The sequence below is a fragment of the Gekko japonicus genome, unplaced genomic scaffold, assembly GCF_001447785.1.
Source record: "Gekko japonicus isolate JY-2015 unplaced genomic scaffold, Gekko_japonicus_V1.1 scaffold54, whole genome shotgun sequence".
Lineage (NCBI taxonomy): Eukaryota > Metazoa > Chordata > Lepidosauria > Squamata > Gekkonidae > Gekko > Gekko japonicus.
Genome location: NW_015167058.1, coordinates 2,109,802 through 2,124,381, shown reverse-complemented (window position 1 = coordinate 2,124,381; position 14,580 = coordinate 2,109,802). Strand labels below are relative to the sequence as shown.

The 14,580-nt window shown below is 44.2% G+C and overlaps 2 protein-coding genes across 2 annotated transcripts in view; both read right to left on the bottom strand.

The window, feature by feature from the left end:
- RBFA (ribosome binding factor A (putative)) overlaps positions 1–7,250 on the bottom strand; it is a 13,132-nt gene extending 5,882 nt beyond the window's left edge. Inside the window, exons 1-6 of the mRNA XM_015412470.1 lie at positions 6,933–7,250; positions 4,737–4,779; positions 3,862–4,038; positions 3,004–3,116; positions 2,095–2,179; positions 1,143–1,216 (exon numbers count right to left, since the gene is read on the bottom strand). Of these exons, the coding sequence (XP_015267956.1) occupies positions 1,143–1,216; positions 2,095–2,179; positions 3,004–3,116; positions 3,862–4,038; positions 4,737–4,779; positions 6,933–7,180 (740 nt within the window). The 5' untranslated portion in view covers positions 7,181–7,250. The remainder of the gene's footprint in view (positions 1–1,142; positions 1,217–2,094; positions 2,180–3,003; positions 3,117–3,861; positions 4,039–4,736; positions 4,780–6,932) is intronic.
- A 2,908-nt stretch (positions 7,251–10,158) lies between these two features.
- The window catches only part of LOC107111513 (probable 2-ketogluconate reductase), a 13,915-nt gene continuing 9,493 nt past the window's right edge, over positions 10,159–14,580 (bottom strand). Inside the window, 3 exon segments of the mRNA XM_015412486.1 lie at positions 10,159–10,528; positions 12,836–12,932; positions 14,402–14,575. Coding sequence (XP_015267972.1) covers positions 10,375–10,528; positions 12,836–12,932; positions 14,402–14,575 — 425 coding nt within the window. The 3' untranslated portion in view covers positions 10,159–10,374.

The window sequence follows — 14,580 nt, the reverse complement described above, 5'->3', positions numbered from 1 at the left end:
CTTACAGAGCCACTAGTCTAAGAGCCACAGGTAAAGAGCCCTTTAGCTTGCCCTTCAGCTCGTGCCTCTGGCAAGGTGCTTTCTTAAATACTGAATTACAGCCAATCACAGTCCAACAATGCCCCTTCCTCTCCCTCTCTCAAGCATCCAGGACTCTGCAACAACTCTAATCGCTTTCACACACTCCCAAACACAGTCCTCCCACACAATATCCTCAGTTGAATCCCCTCAGCTGAAAGCAAGTAAAAAAACACTCATCCCTCTAGCAGCTCTGTCTCCTGCTCCTGCTCAGAGCTCAGCTGGGTCTGCTCTCAATTCTAAGCAGAGTTGCAACTTTCTAAATCATTTGAGCTCAATGGGCTTATAAAAGGGTATAAAACGGCATAGGAATGCACTGCAAGGGATCGTGACTGACTTCTGTAATGAATGGCCTCTGAACTTTCCTTGATGACATTTGCATTTTGTATAATCCCCTCTCACCATGTACTTCCTGCATTTCATGGCCATGCTGTTCACAACCTTTTTCATCACCTTGCATATATACGTGTGCCTAAGAAGGACTCACTGCACGACTCTTGACAAAATGGTCTCCATACCACAAAAATTTATGCTAGAATAAATGCTCATTAGTGTTTCAGATGATACAAGATTTCTCTTTATTTTTGCTTCAACGGACTAAGGCTAGCCCCCTGGAGACGAAACCTGTTTGCTCATGACATCTGAATAGAACAGAGGCAGCTCACTGCCCAGATACCTCTGAAAGATGAACATCTAAAGGCATTAAAATTCATAGTTGCCACGACACAGCCCTCAAAACCTTTAGTCAAATCCCTGTCATATAACACTCCAGTGCATCTAATGAGGCAAGCTACAATGCACAGAAACATTTTCCTGAATAAGTTTAGTTAACCTTTAAGGAGTTACTGGACTCCTGTTCAGTAGTATGAAATAGGGTTTATTAGGCAAGCAGCATATTCTAAAGCAAATGATTCCTAAGAAATATTTAAGACTAATCTCTAAAGATAATGAAGTGGGAAAAGAGGCAATTAAAAAACACAGTTCAAAATATTTTAAACTTTTTTTATGACAAAGACATTTGTACTGGACCTGCATTGTTGGGTTGTTTTTTTTTTTTAATGTACCTGAAATCATTTTGATCCAATTCATTTTCTTCTTCTGCAGGCCCAAAATCTGCAATTGCCAATAACCGCTCAATCTGCAATAAAGTCGACACAAAGTTTAGATGCCCAGAAATAAGGCCTTTTATTCTAGATGAACCACACATCCCCAGTCACTCCTGCTTTGGGCACACTGCCTTCAAATGCAAATTAGCAATGCCATACAACAGTGGGTCTGAAAAACATTTTCTGTGATTATCAAGTGATCTGGAATTCTCTCAATGACACAAATTAGCTAAGGAATCTTTACTCTCCCCCTGAGATTAACAAGAAAATTAAGGACATGTTTACTTGGAAAGTGGCCAAACACATCCCAGGAATAGCATGAAGCCACCTAAAACTTGCCTTTACTTGGTTGGATGACCAAATATCCTTTTAATTGGCAAGTCACCAACAAATAACTTTAGTAAATCACCACTACTTTCAGCAGCCAATGGTATTTTTCCCAATGTTTCTAAGGGGGCGTTTGGTTGGCAGCTAGGGATCCTGAGGCATCCCAATCTGGCCAGGATCCAAGCATCCTCACTCTACACAAGTGCAGGAAGCCTTTTTCATGTGTGCCTGGAGATAGAAGTGATTCTTCCAAAGACATGTCCCATGCCTATCATTTCTGAAGGCCATCCTACCTTGGTGGGGTGCTTTCCGGAAGAAATGCAATTGCAACCAATAGAATGGGAACGCTAATGAGACATTCCTACCCCCCCCCCCAGAGTAATCTACCCTGGAAACCTACCAAGCACTTCGTTACAGCTATACTGTATTTTTCATGTTATTTTGAACGTATCACCAGTACTTTTAACAGATAATCCACTAGATCCAGTTCCGCTACGTGAAGAATCTTGCTCTACTGGAAAACTCGTCTCTAAAAAAAAAAGTCACTGAGTCCAACTCAATGTTTATATGCTTTTTTCCTTACCTCTTGTACTGCAACATCCATTTTGTCTCTAACAAATACTATTGGAGGAACATTTCCTATGACCTGATTTGAAATCAGAAGGTGTCTGCAAAAGCAAAAAATAAAAAAATAGTGTTTAAACTACTACCTTTAGATCAGCTGAAATGTTTAACAATGTCCAAATAGGAAACAACGACAAAATGAAGAAAGCGCCCATTTTTTTTAAAAAGGAGCAAAATGCAATTCATCTAGGTCATCTGTTGAACAATGATGGTTCCTAAAGCATAAGATGCACCCATTCTAATTTTGTTCTGTGCCCAGCCCCATTCCACGGGGCCATGTCAGCCAACGAAAGAGGCATAGCTCAAGCGGGCTTTGGACACAGGAAACAAGCCACTCCCTTCCTGTTTATTCTACACAGTAGCTTTGGTCCTCTTAAGCCCCAGTCAAGTAGCAACAGAGAAAAGGGAGAAGACATGCGTGTGAAGGTATGCAAAATACAACAGCCACCTTTTTATTTGGGTATGAAAAATGAATTTCTGTGGCAGTGTAACTAAACAGACTTGCTTATGGAAATGTGCATATACTGTCTACAGGTGTGGGGGAAAGAGGTTGTATATGCAGAAATACATACTATCTATCTGGGTGACAGAGCAAGCAGATATAGTCTTAGCTCCAGTTCTCAAGTCCTTAGAAAGTTGATATCAACAAAGCTGCCCTATACAGAATTGGAGCACTCATCCAACAAGTCCTGTACTGGAAGCACCTTTCCAGCAACTAGGGAAGTATTTCCTAACCACTGTTGCCTGCTTAAACTAGAAGTACAAGGGATTGAACCTGGGACCTTCTGCGTGCAAAGCAAGTTCTCTTCCACTGACCCATGGTTTTTCCCTTAACTTTTCCCATCTTTGGGTAACAGGATGGTGGTACCTTATACATGGAGCACGCTGCTGCAGAACCTTATCAATGTGGTCATCCTGTTCTGTATTACCAGTAGTCTTCCAATATATACGACACGTTGTAAAATCAGGTGCAAGGGATCCCTAAGGAATTCAAAATACCTGTTGCTTGTAATGTACCATTTTACATGGTAAAGAAATCAGTTTTGAAAGGCCAAGAAAACGATCCTGTTCTAGGTTATAAACAGGGAAGTGAAGTTGCCAATAGAGAGTTCAAACTGCAGTCTTGGTTTTCACATCATATATGTGAAAATCAAGTTTGTGAACTCTTGGGACCCTTTTAAACCCAACTAATTTTTTTGCCTACTGGACTGCTTTTCCACTATGGCACAAAAGGCTAAGCATTTGAGTAACAGGACTCAGAACCACAAGACAAAACCATAATATACTGTGTTATGCCTCTCATAGGAAGCCTACTGGCTGTATAGACAGCCCCCCCCCCCCGAATGATATCAGCAAAGCTGCCTGAAGGACTGGGATTTAAGTATTCCAAGCCATCCGATAGTGCCAGTTTGGTGTAGTGGTTAGGAGCACAGACTCTAATCTAAGAGAACCAGGTTTGATTCTCCACTCCTCCACATGCAGCTGCTGGTGTGACCTTGGGTCAGTTACAAGTTCTTTCAGGGCTGTTGTCTCAAGAGCAGTTCTTAAAACAGCTCTCTCAGCCCCACCTATCTCACAGGCTGTCTGTTGTGGGGAGGGGAAGGGAAAGGAGATTGTAAGCCACTCTGAGACTCCTTTGGGTAGTGAAGGGCAGGGTATAAATCCAATCTCTTCTTCTCTTCTAAAATTTATCTAAAGTGGCTGGACCAATACCTTTTGTACTTACTTTAGACAGTTCTACGTTGAGATTGTAAAGATCCTCACCAGCATCACAAGTACTCAAAACATCCCTCACAGCCTTAAACAGCAGAACATCTAGGGTTCTTTTGCGTATGCTGTCTTCTTTTCTAACTTTTGACGGCGGAAGCTTTAAAGCACTGTTCCAGTTGGATGGCTTCTGCACCTTTAAAAACAAAATAGACTGTATAGGTGGGGAAACACTGTACACAGTCACAGCCAACATCTAAAAATAGTTCATGGCATGTAAAAATGATGGGATGGTACTGTTGCTCAGGAAAGGGCTTATTAAAGCTGCAGTCCTTAGTACACTTCACTAGGATGTAAATGGCAGTCACTTTTATTTCTTACTTTTTTGTGTGTAATGTGACTATGAAGAACATGCACTATGACAGCAGTCTTCAACCTTTCCCAATCAGAGCAGCGAGCACATGACATCGAGAGTCATGTGACTGAAGAGAGGAAGCCAGAGTTATGACTTCATCTGTGTTAAGGCAGGGCTTGTCGGCAGCCAAACAAAGCACGCTGGGGAACGTGAAATACAAACCAAGCACCAAGAAGTGTACTTCACTGAGGAACGAGCAAATGGTCAGAGCCATGGAGATCTCCATAACTGGAGGATCCCATCTTGTTTCCTGTAGGAGCCCTGGCACCCTTGCCTGCTATATAACCACACTAGCAGATCCTTCCAAAAGGCAGGGAAAAAACACGGCAGCTCTAGAGGGGCTACCAACCCAGCAGGTGGGGCTCCATGACCTACTTGAGGGCCCTGACCCATAAATTGAAAACAACTGACTTAAAGAATAGGGACAGCTTACAGTCACTATGGATTGTTTTAAAAATTAAAATCCTGCATGTTCTTACCAGAAAGGATCCCAGTGTAGGGCTATCATACCAAAACTTCTTCCTTTTGAAGAAAGAAAAAAAAAGTCTATATTATTACTGTGTCTGTGTGCCTATGTGTGTATAAATAACTGTAAACTTTATGTGTTTAAGAATTGCCAGAACACACTTGATACAACACCCTTTCAATTAGTAAATAAGAGTGTTCAAATTTTAATGAGGCCACTTTAGAAATGTATTAACAGGCTACTGCTATACTGAATGTTGAATGCAAAAACTAATTGATTACTTCCACATATTTGGGTAGAAAACTGAGTCTCAGCTGGTTGAAAAACTGTCCTATTTCTATCATCCCTGAACTTGTTAGTTTTATCCTGAACTGCATGTGAGAACAGCCACCTGGAAACTACTGAGTCATTGATGAGATCCTGCACAGTATTTTATTATTATTATTGTATTGTTTTAATCTTGTTGTTTTAAATTGGTTTTGTTATTGTGTATGTCTTAACATTGATGGAACCCACCCTGAGCCTGTTTGAGGGGAGGGCAGGATACAAGTTCAATAAAACAAACAAATAAAAAAATATTCTGAGGCAGATATGATAACTCAGACAAAAGAATCCCCCACTGGGGGAAAAAGCAGGGTGTAAAATGAAACAAATACACATATAAAAATTATATTTTCATACCTGAGGAAGTGAGCTGTGACTCACAAAAGCTCATATTGATAATGCAGTAAGATTACTTTGGATAAAAAATAGGGTTCTATTCTAGTTAAGAGAATACGCAGCCACGTTAGCCATAAAACAGTCTGGAAGAGGAGAAAGTGGTCAGATGTCTCCGAGTTATTTAAATCGATTTGCAATAGTAAATCAGTCTAATAACAGTATTCTCACTGACTGGCCTTCCAGCTCCTCTCTTTGTGGAAGACCTGTTCCCTAGCCTAGGGTTGCCCACTCGGGGTTGGAGATTTTAGGAGTGAAGGCTGAGAAGGGCAGGGTTTGGGGAGGAGAGTGACCTCAGTGGGGTGTATAATGCCACAGAGTCCACCTTCCAAAGTGGCCATTTTATCCAGGTAAACGGATCTCTGTCACCTGGAGAGCCAGTTTGGTGTAGTGGTTAAGTGTGCGGACGCTAATCTGGGAGAACCGGGTTTGATTCCCCACTCCTCCACTTGCACCTGCTGATGTGACCTTGGGTCAGTCACAAGCTCTGGCACAGCTGTCCTTGAAAAAGAGCAGTTTGTGTCAGAGTTCTCTCAGCCCCACCCACCTCACAAGGGTGTCTGTTGTGGGGAGGGGGAGGGAGAGGAGTTTGTAAGCCGCTCTGAGACTACAAGTGAAGGGCGGGGTATAAATCCAATCTCTTCTTCTTCTTCTAGTTGTAATCCCAGGAGATCTCTGGCCACCACCTGGAGACTGTACAACTTAAGACAGAAGGACCACAGTGTAGTAATATGAACAACAACAGCACCATGTGAGTTGCTTTAACAATATATAAAGTCTGAAGCAAACATATACTAATCTATTCTCTATCAGAAATTTTCTCATTAACAACCCATATAACATGTATTGAAACAATTTATGAATCCAATCGGATATGTTTTATTACAAAGAATGTCTGTTACATTAAACAGATATTTGTTTCAGGTAACAGACGGTCTTTGTAAAACATATCCAACTGGACTCATAAATAGTTCCAAAACATGTTATAGGGTCTGTTAATGAGAAAATTCCTGACATAAAATCGATTCGTATATGTTCACTTCTTACTTTATATATTGTTAATAAATTATCAATCAATTTATTTGGCTCACATGACCAATGGTCTCAAGCACGTCCACAGAATACAACAAACGTAAATATATTGTTAACACAACTCATACGGTGCTGTTGTTTTGATGTTCATACCACTTGGGGGCTGGCGACACTGAGAAGAGCCCCCGTCATACCGGTTTCAAGGGCTACCCAGAAAAAAAAAACCTTCGGGTCACCGCCACAGTGCCCACCGCACACTTGGCATTAAGCATGGGGGGCCCCGCCTGGGGGGGGGGGGGGGGAGTTTGCCAGGCCGGCCAGGCCAGGCCAGGGCTGCAACTTGCCCACTCTCGGGTGGGTAAAACGAGGCCTTTCCCAGCGGCAGCCGCCGACCCCCCTTCCCCTTCTCCAAGCCGTCCGGGCCCGGCTCCACCCACGCGCGTTAGCGGGGCTCCCTTACTTCTTTTTATGGAGGAACTTCCTCAGCAGGTTCCTGGAGCCGCAGAGAGGAGCGGAGTGGTGCAGAGCCCGGCATCTGGGGCGGCCCGGCAGGAACAGGCCTCCATCGCCGCCGCCGCCGGCGGAAGCGGAATTCAGCCGCCGTCGCCGCCACCACCCTGCCGCGGCCGTTACCATTCCGGGCGCCGGGACCGCTCGGCCTCTGGCAACAGCGGCCGCGGCTGTCGAAGCGCGTCCAACGCGCCACATTGGAGCGAAGAAGCCGGGACGCTCCGAGCTCCAGACCGCCGGCCAGGCCCTCGCTCGGCCTCCCCTGTCGCAAAGGTGGGACGCAGGAACTACACGGCGCCCCCAGCGAGCGCGAGACACACTTCACACCATAGAGCCTTTGCCTTCCGTTCGAAACTACCCGCCCTTCTCGGTTGCGTGCAGAAAAGGGGGCTTTAAGAGCATGACCTGGAAGGAACCAGGGGCGGATGAAGGCTCACTGGTGTTCTAAACACTGACCAGTCTTGGTGTCCCTCTCCTTTCCACACTGACCCAGTCCATTTTAGTTGTTGACCTGTCTGACCAGCTATGCAATGCAGGTTGCAGCAGTACAAAAATTTATTCATATGATAACACAACATACTGTACAAACTAAACCAAGCTTGGGCTACATAAAGTTCTACAAAAATGCAATACAACATCTATTTTAATATTTCACAACTTAAATGTATCAAAATTCCAATATTCACCCTTTTCCCAACTTTGTGGTGCCCCCTTTGGCCCTGGTGTCCTAAACACGTGCTTAGTCTGCTTAATTGTTAATCCGCACCTGCCTGGAACTATGTCCTTAAAAAAAAAGTCCTGCATGATGAAGGGTGGTGAAGATCTCAAAAGCTTGCACACTCTTTGCATGCTCCTCGTTGGTCTTAATAAAAGTTATTCAGTGGCTTTTGTTTTTCCTTTGAGCCGCCTACAAGCTCTTGTCTGCCAATCCACTCATTTTTCTCCAGGTTGGCATCCCTCGTATCGCCAGCTCTGTCCTATCACGTTCATTCAAATAAATTTCACAGATTTCAGTGGAGCCAGCTGCTCATCTAAGAGAAGATTTCAAGCCCTGACTTGGAAAGCCCAGGCAAGCCTGGTCTCAGAAGCTAAGCAGGGTGGACTCTGGCAAGCACTTGGATGGGAGACCTCCTTGGAATACCAGCAGTCGGGAGGTGGGGGCAGGCTTTATTCAGCCACCTCTCTGAATATCCTCCAGGCCCCCAGGAGGGGTCAGTCACCAGAGGGCACCATGACTTCCAGGTGCAGGCTCACAACACACATGGACATATGAAAGATACAAAAAAATACCAAGAGAAACCATAAAAAATATTTCAACATGGGCTAAAATCTTGGGCGTTTGTGCTAAGAAATATACCCCACTGAACTCAGTGTGTTGGGATGGTATTGTTACTCTTTCAGTTCGCCCACAGAAAACTCCCATGCTTTGTAGAGATTAATATAGACCACCAAAGAGCAATTTCTCCTGTTACTGTGATGGCAAAAGCTGCCCTGTGCCTACTATGTAAGTCTTAAAAACTAAAGAGAGTACAGAAGAACTCTAAAATCCTGCAATTATACTCTTTGCACATGGCACACATTTTAGAAGATCCATAATCTCACTCTTGCAATTAAGGGTTAGGGCCAATGAACAGGTTCAAAAAAGCTGTAAAAATGGGACAATTTCCAGCCACCTGAAATGTGAAGAAAAACCAGTCCCCATTACCTCCATTAATTCCCCCAACATCTGTTATTCAGAACTGACTAGAATGTTCTCTTCCCAGACTTTGACATTTTCCCAGTATCCCCAATGGAAGAGATAACCCACGCCTGCAGATGCAAGCCTTGCCCCTCCTCTGCCTTGCATGGCCAGGAATCACAGCCGTTGGCTCTCATATGTCTCTTTTTTCGTAAAAGAATAAAGGGCGTATCTGGCTTTTGGTATTTGAATATTTATTAAGGCAGAAATTGTGTGCACATTTACTTGGCTGGCTCAAGTGGTTAAGACGCCGAACTGCAGGCTGGAAGGTCAGTAGTCAGTAGTTCGAGACCCGAGTGCCGCATGACGGAGTAAGCTCCCGTCTCTGGTTCCAGCTCCTGCCAACCTAGCAGTTCGAAAGCAAGAAATTGTAAGTAGAAAAATAGGTACCACTTTAGTGGGAAGGTAACAGCATTCTGTACGCCTTGGTGTTTAGTCATGCCGGCCACATGACCTCGGAAACATCTTCAGACAGCGCTGGCTCTTCGGCTTGGAGCACTGCAACCCTAGAGTTGGATTCGACTGGCTTTCGAGCAAGGGAAACCTTTACCTTTATGTTCATTTTATTAAAACATTTGTTCCATGCATTCCCTCCCCCCCATGTCAACAGTGTAGATCTCAGTGAAACGTACTTCTTATTCAATATGTAAGATTGGGCAACAGGCTAACTATATTTCTGAATTTTTTCCCCACCATCCCCAAACCCTCAATTTCAGCTTTCATTTTAGGTAAGTACGCTTCTGCCTACAGTGTGTGCGCAGAAAATACAGCTGTAGTGGGAAACTGTTAAATTCAAGACACTAAAACGAGTCCCCAGCATGGTGCTAGTGGGTACCATGGTGGCCTGTCAAGGCGCCAACACCTTTTCTGGCACCCAGGTGTCTATAGGAAGTGGGTGGGGCCAGGTAGGGCTTTTGCCCAGCAAGGCTTCTGATTGGCTGTGCAATCATTTTGTGGCTGGTTCCACCTCCTGTGGCAGCCATTCTGTTGCTGCGCCCACCATGCCCTGTCATGCTCAAAAAGGTTGAGGACCTCTGCACTAAAAGATCATTACCATCTGCTGCCTGTTTCTTGTACAAGCAAGTGCTGTATTGTGCTGTCAAAGCAGAATGTTTTGCACATGAGAAAAATGCATTACTCTCCACAGATAGCAAGCACATGCCTTACAGCTGTATGTACCACGTGGAACACATAATGGCACAAATATCTTCACGGGACTATTACAGGTTGGCATTGATAACAATGAACTCTATGAAACCTCTATTGCCATTAAAAAGAATTCTGTTCTGTTTTGCAAAGGACTTACACTTCGAAGAATGCAGATACAAAGTATAGATAGTTTATTGTCTTATTTAACACACCAGAGGACTACACAGGTAGATTCTGTTTTACAGTGAAACTAAAGATCAAGGATCACTTTTTTCAATTAAAATGGTGAGACAAGGCACAGAATGATTACATGAGGTTGGATCCCATCAAAAATATTTGCATGTGGGAGCGGGGGCAATTCCCCCCTCCTACGGCAGCCCTCCAGCTCTCCTCCATATTGTTCCTGGAACTGCTGTGGGAAGAGGAGTCATGCTTCCACGCCCAAAATTCAGATGACATCCTACCCACAGAACTGCTGTTTTACCAGCAAGGGATGCAGCACTTTTTAGCCATGCACTTCATTAGGGATCGGGAGACCGTTTACACCAGCCAGGATGCTTTCCACCATGCTCATCATCATCACGCGGCGGGCTTTTACAGTTGCGCTTCCAATGTGAGGTGTTATTATGACGTTCTTTAACTTTAACAAAGGATGATCTCTGGAGGGGGGCAAATGGCAGAAATGTACATAACATTTTAGTAGACTCTACTTTTACCTTTTAATAGGGGTCATTTCCTGCAGGAGCGCACAGGAGTGGAGCTCTGGCAGTAAAGAGCCACATGGAACAAGCCCCACCCCCTGCTCCCAGCAGCCCTCAGTCAGAGCAAGAAGCAGCCAGGTAAGTTGCAGAGGGCCCCCCCCGGCCCCCCAGTCCAAAACAGTCCAGTGGCACCTTTAAGACCAAGTTTTATTCAGGTACAAGATATCCCTCCACTGCGAGGACAGATCTGCACATCCCCCCCCCAATAGCTAGCAATCCACAACAGTCCAGTGGAGCCTGAGCGGTGGGTGTTGCCTTCTGACACACTTCCGGTGATGTCAGGGGGTGTGGCATATGCAAACAAGTTATGCTAATAAGTTATGCTAATGAGCTCCTGCACCTCTTTTTCTACAAAATGCCCCCTGCCTTTTAAAGTTTAAAAACCTTACAAAAGTGAAATGAGATTAATATAGATTTTTATGATTGGTTGTTTCAAAGTTGTATTTGGGACTGGGAAAGCTGCTTTAGCAAAAGCCATTAAGTACTTCATCTCCTTATGTTTGTTTCAAGATATTTTGCATCCCCACAAAATCTGAGAAGTTCTTTCCATGATCCTTTAGGGATACTTGTGGGGGGGACAGGAAGTTGTGCATTTTCCACACAGAGTGTGCTCTCCTTCACTGGCACTACTACAGATATTGCTCTTCCAAAGAACCAGTTGGGTTGTGTGTGCAGTTGGACTGGCTTTGTATGGACCAACTACAGTAAGTGAACTCCAGTGAGGTCACTACTGAAAGCACATTGGCAAATTCCTTTTTAAAAATGGCCAAATTCAGATGTGCCCTATAGTATTCCTTTCACTTACACATGCATCACGCCTACAGTCAGCGCCAAGTCTTAAAATGAGTACCTCAGGGTGTGATGTGAGCCAGGTGTTGGCAAGTCACATATTACATTTTTTATTTATGCTTAATTTATATATTAGAGAGTTCAGAGCAGTGTACATGGGAATGGAACTACATCAGGCACTACTTCAGGAAATTCAGTGCATATGCAGAGGGTACAAGTAATATGCACTATATAGTCAAGAAAACAACATATGAATCAGATTTAAACATAAGTAGCCCATATGGTTATTTATTAAATTGTCATAGCCAATTGAGGAGCTGCGGTGGCTCAAGTGGTTAAGATGCTGAACTGCAGGCTGTAGAAGGTCAGTAGTTCAGCAGTTCGAGACCCAGGTGCTGCATGACGGAGTGAGCTCCCGTCTCTAGTTCCAGCTCCTGCCAACCTAGCCATTCGAAAGCAAGAAATTGCAAGTAGATAAATAGGTACCACTTTGGTGGGAAGGTAACAGCGTTCCGTGCACCTTGGTGTTTAGTCATGCCGGCCACATGACCACGGAAACGTCTTCGGACAGCGCCGGCTCTTTGGCTTTGAAACGGAGATGAGCACCGCAACCCTAGAGTCGGATTCGACTGGCTTTCGAGCAAGGGAACCTTTACCTTTACCTTTACATAGCCAAAACTAACTCTAGGAATGAATATACATGTTGGGGTTTTTTTTGTTTTTTGGTATTTTTATATGGGTGCGCGTGTGTGTGTGTACGCGTGCACCTGGAAGTCATGGTGACCTCTGGTGACTGACCCCTCCTGGGGGCCTGGAGGACATTCAGAGAGGTGTCTGAATAAAGCCTGCCCCTGCCTCTGGCCTCTGGTATTTCAAGGAGGTCTCCCATCGAAGTACTTGCCAGAGTTGCCCCTGCTTAGCTTCCAAGATTGGGCTTACCTGGACTATCCAGGTCAGGGTGAATATACATTTTTGTTGTTTTGCAGCAAACTGTGAATAAACCTAGTGAGCTTGATCCACAAGTGTTTTATTTTAGTGTAACAGCACTTACACCAAGGGAATGGCATTTCTTTTAGCAGGAGGGGCCATTTTTGCCACTCTCCTCCCACTGCAGAGACTGCCTTCATCCCTCCCCCACGCTGTCTATGAGGATCCCTTGATTCCCAAGAGCAGGAAGGGTGTGTGTGTGTCAGTGGGCTGTACTGGGAAGGAGAATGCAGGAAAGTCCCATTCCAGAAGCATCACTCTACATGTGGTACTTTGGATCCATCCCATAACAATCCTAGATGAATCACAGAGCAGTTAGCGAACATTTGGGATAGATTATGCCCCAAACAGGGTAATTTGAGCCAAAAGTACACATGGAACTATCGATTCTGAATGCTAGTTAAGCATTTCGTGTTTAATCATTTTTACCTAGGCAATGGCTCGGGATAGGTCACATCCAAAGCTGCAGCCTTAATAATTCCATTTTGGAGTGCATCCACCAAGGCATCTTGATCAACCACCTGACCTAAATGAAAAGCAGAGTAAGTTTGTTGAACCAGAACATTGACTTAATGAGTAACAGCATGCCAGAAAACAAGGATTTTAAAATTCCAGCAGCTGAGATGTTTTCCCAACCAGAACATGCATTTAATATTTAGTCCATCTGGCTTCGCCACACCTACATGGGATGCTGTCTACCTGAGCAGCTGTGAACAATTGGCTAAAAGTGGCATATTTCCTTTCCACTAGCATTTCTCAACTCAACCTATGTGCATGTATATGTCAGAAGCTTGTAGGGTTCCCAACTCCAAGTTTTGTTTTCAATGCAGAGAGCGTCAGAACACTGTAGACCTTTGCAAAGGATAATGAAACATTGTTTTTTTCTTAGCACAGTTCCTTGCCTAGCCTCAGTGCACTACCAGCCGTGTTATAAACCTGTCCCTTATAATACAGAGAGGACATGGGCATTCATGCTGTAGGTGATGCAGATATGTATCTGAGTACTGGTGAAGGGGAACACACAGCCTTCTAGGAGGAGAAGAGAGAGGAAATAGGGCAAAAAAGAAAAAAGTTAAATATCCTGCCCTTCCTCACAGGGTTCGGAGCATTGTTTTATCCTCACAAACAGACCTGCAAAGGCAATTAAACTGGGAGACCAAAGTCTGTGGTCTAACTGGATTTCAGCCTTCAAACCCAACATTTTACCCACAGCACCACTGATTGTCGAGGTTCATAAACATGGAGGGAAGGAAGAATTATTGTGTGTGTAATATATGTGCACTGATCGGGTGGCAGGCATGTTCTGTTAACCATGTTAACCTAAAGAAAAACAAACACCTGATATAGGAACATCATGGAAAATTTGGTTATATTTTTCAATAGAATCAGTATACTTAAACAAATCAGATTTCAGACATGCTCTGAAGCGCATTTTCCACTGTGCATCTTATCAAATCTCAACACATTTTCATGTTTTTCTGCATGCACTAAATGCTTTTCCCACACTAGAGTTGCCAATCTCCAGGTGGTGGCTGGAGAGCTCCTGAGATTACAACTGATCTCCAGGCAACAGAGACCAGTTCACCTGGAGAAAATGGCCGCTCTGGAAGGTGGACTCTATGGCATTACACCTCAGTGAAGTCCCTCCCCTCCCCAAATCCTGTCCTCTCAGGCGCCACTTCTCAAATCTCTAGGTATTTCCCAACCCAGAGCTGGCAATCCTATCCACAGCAATAACATATTGATTGCCTAGATAAATAGTATCCACATGACTAAAAGTACCATCGTAAGAACTCTTTTCTGGGAGTCAGCCCCACTGACTTGAGTAGGATTCTGAACAGACCTGTTTAGGAATACTGTCTACAGGGGAAGAGTTGCTTCAATCTTCACATTTCCAAAAACTATTTTACAGAAAATCACCAGAAATTATTTTTCAAGGCTCACTACAGTGAAGAGAGTCTCCCTATGATAAGGAACAGGACATTTCTGCTATACCTCTGCAGATGTTGATGAGCGTAGCAGTGGGCTTCATGAGCCCTAGCTCCTTTTTCCCAATCAAGTTGCGTGTTTGCGATGTTAGAGCCACAGTCAGCATCACAAAGTCAGACTGCTGGAGTAAGTCTTCCTTCTTTTGACAATAAACAGCACCAACAGCCTGTTCCTCATCCACTGGA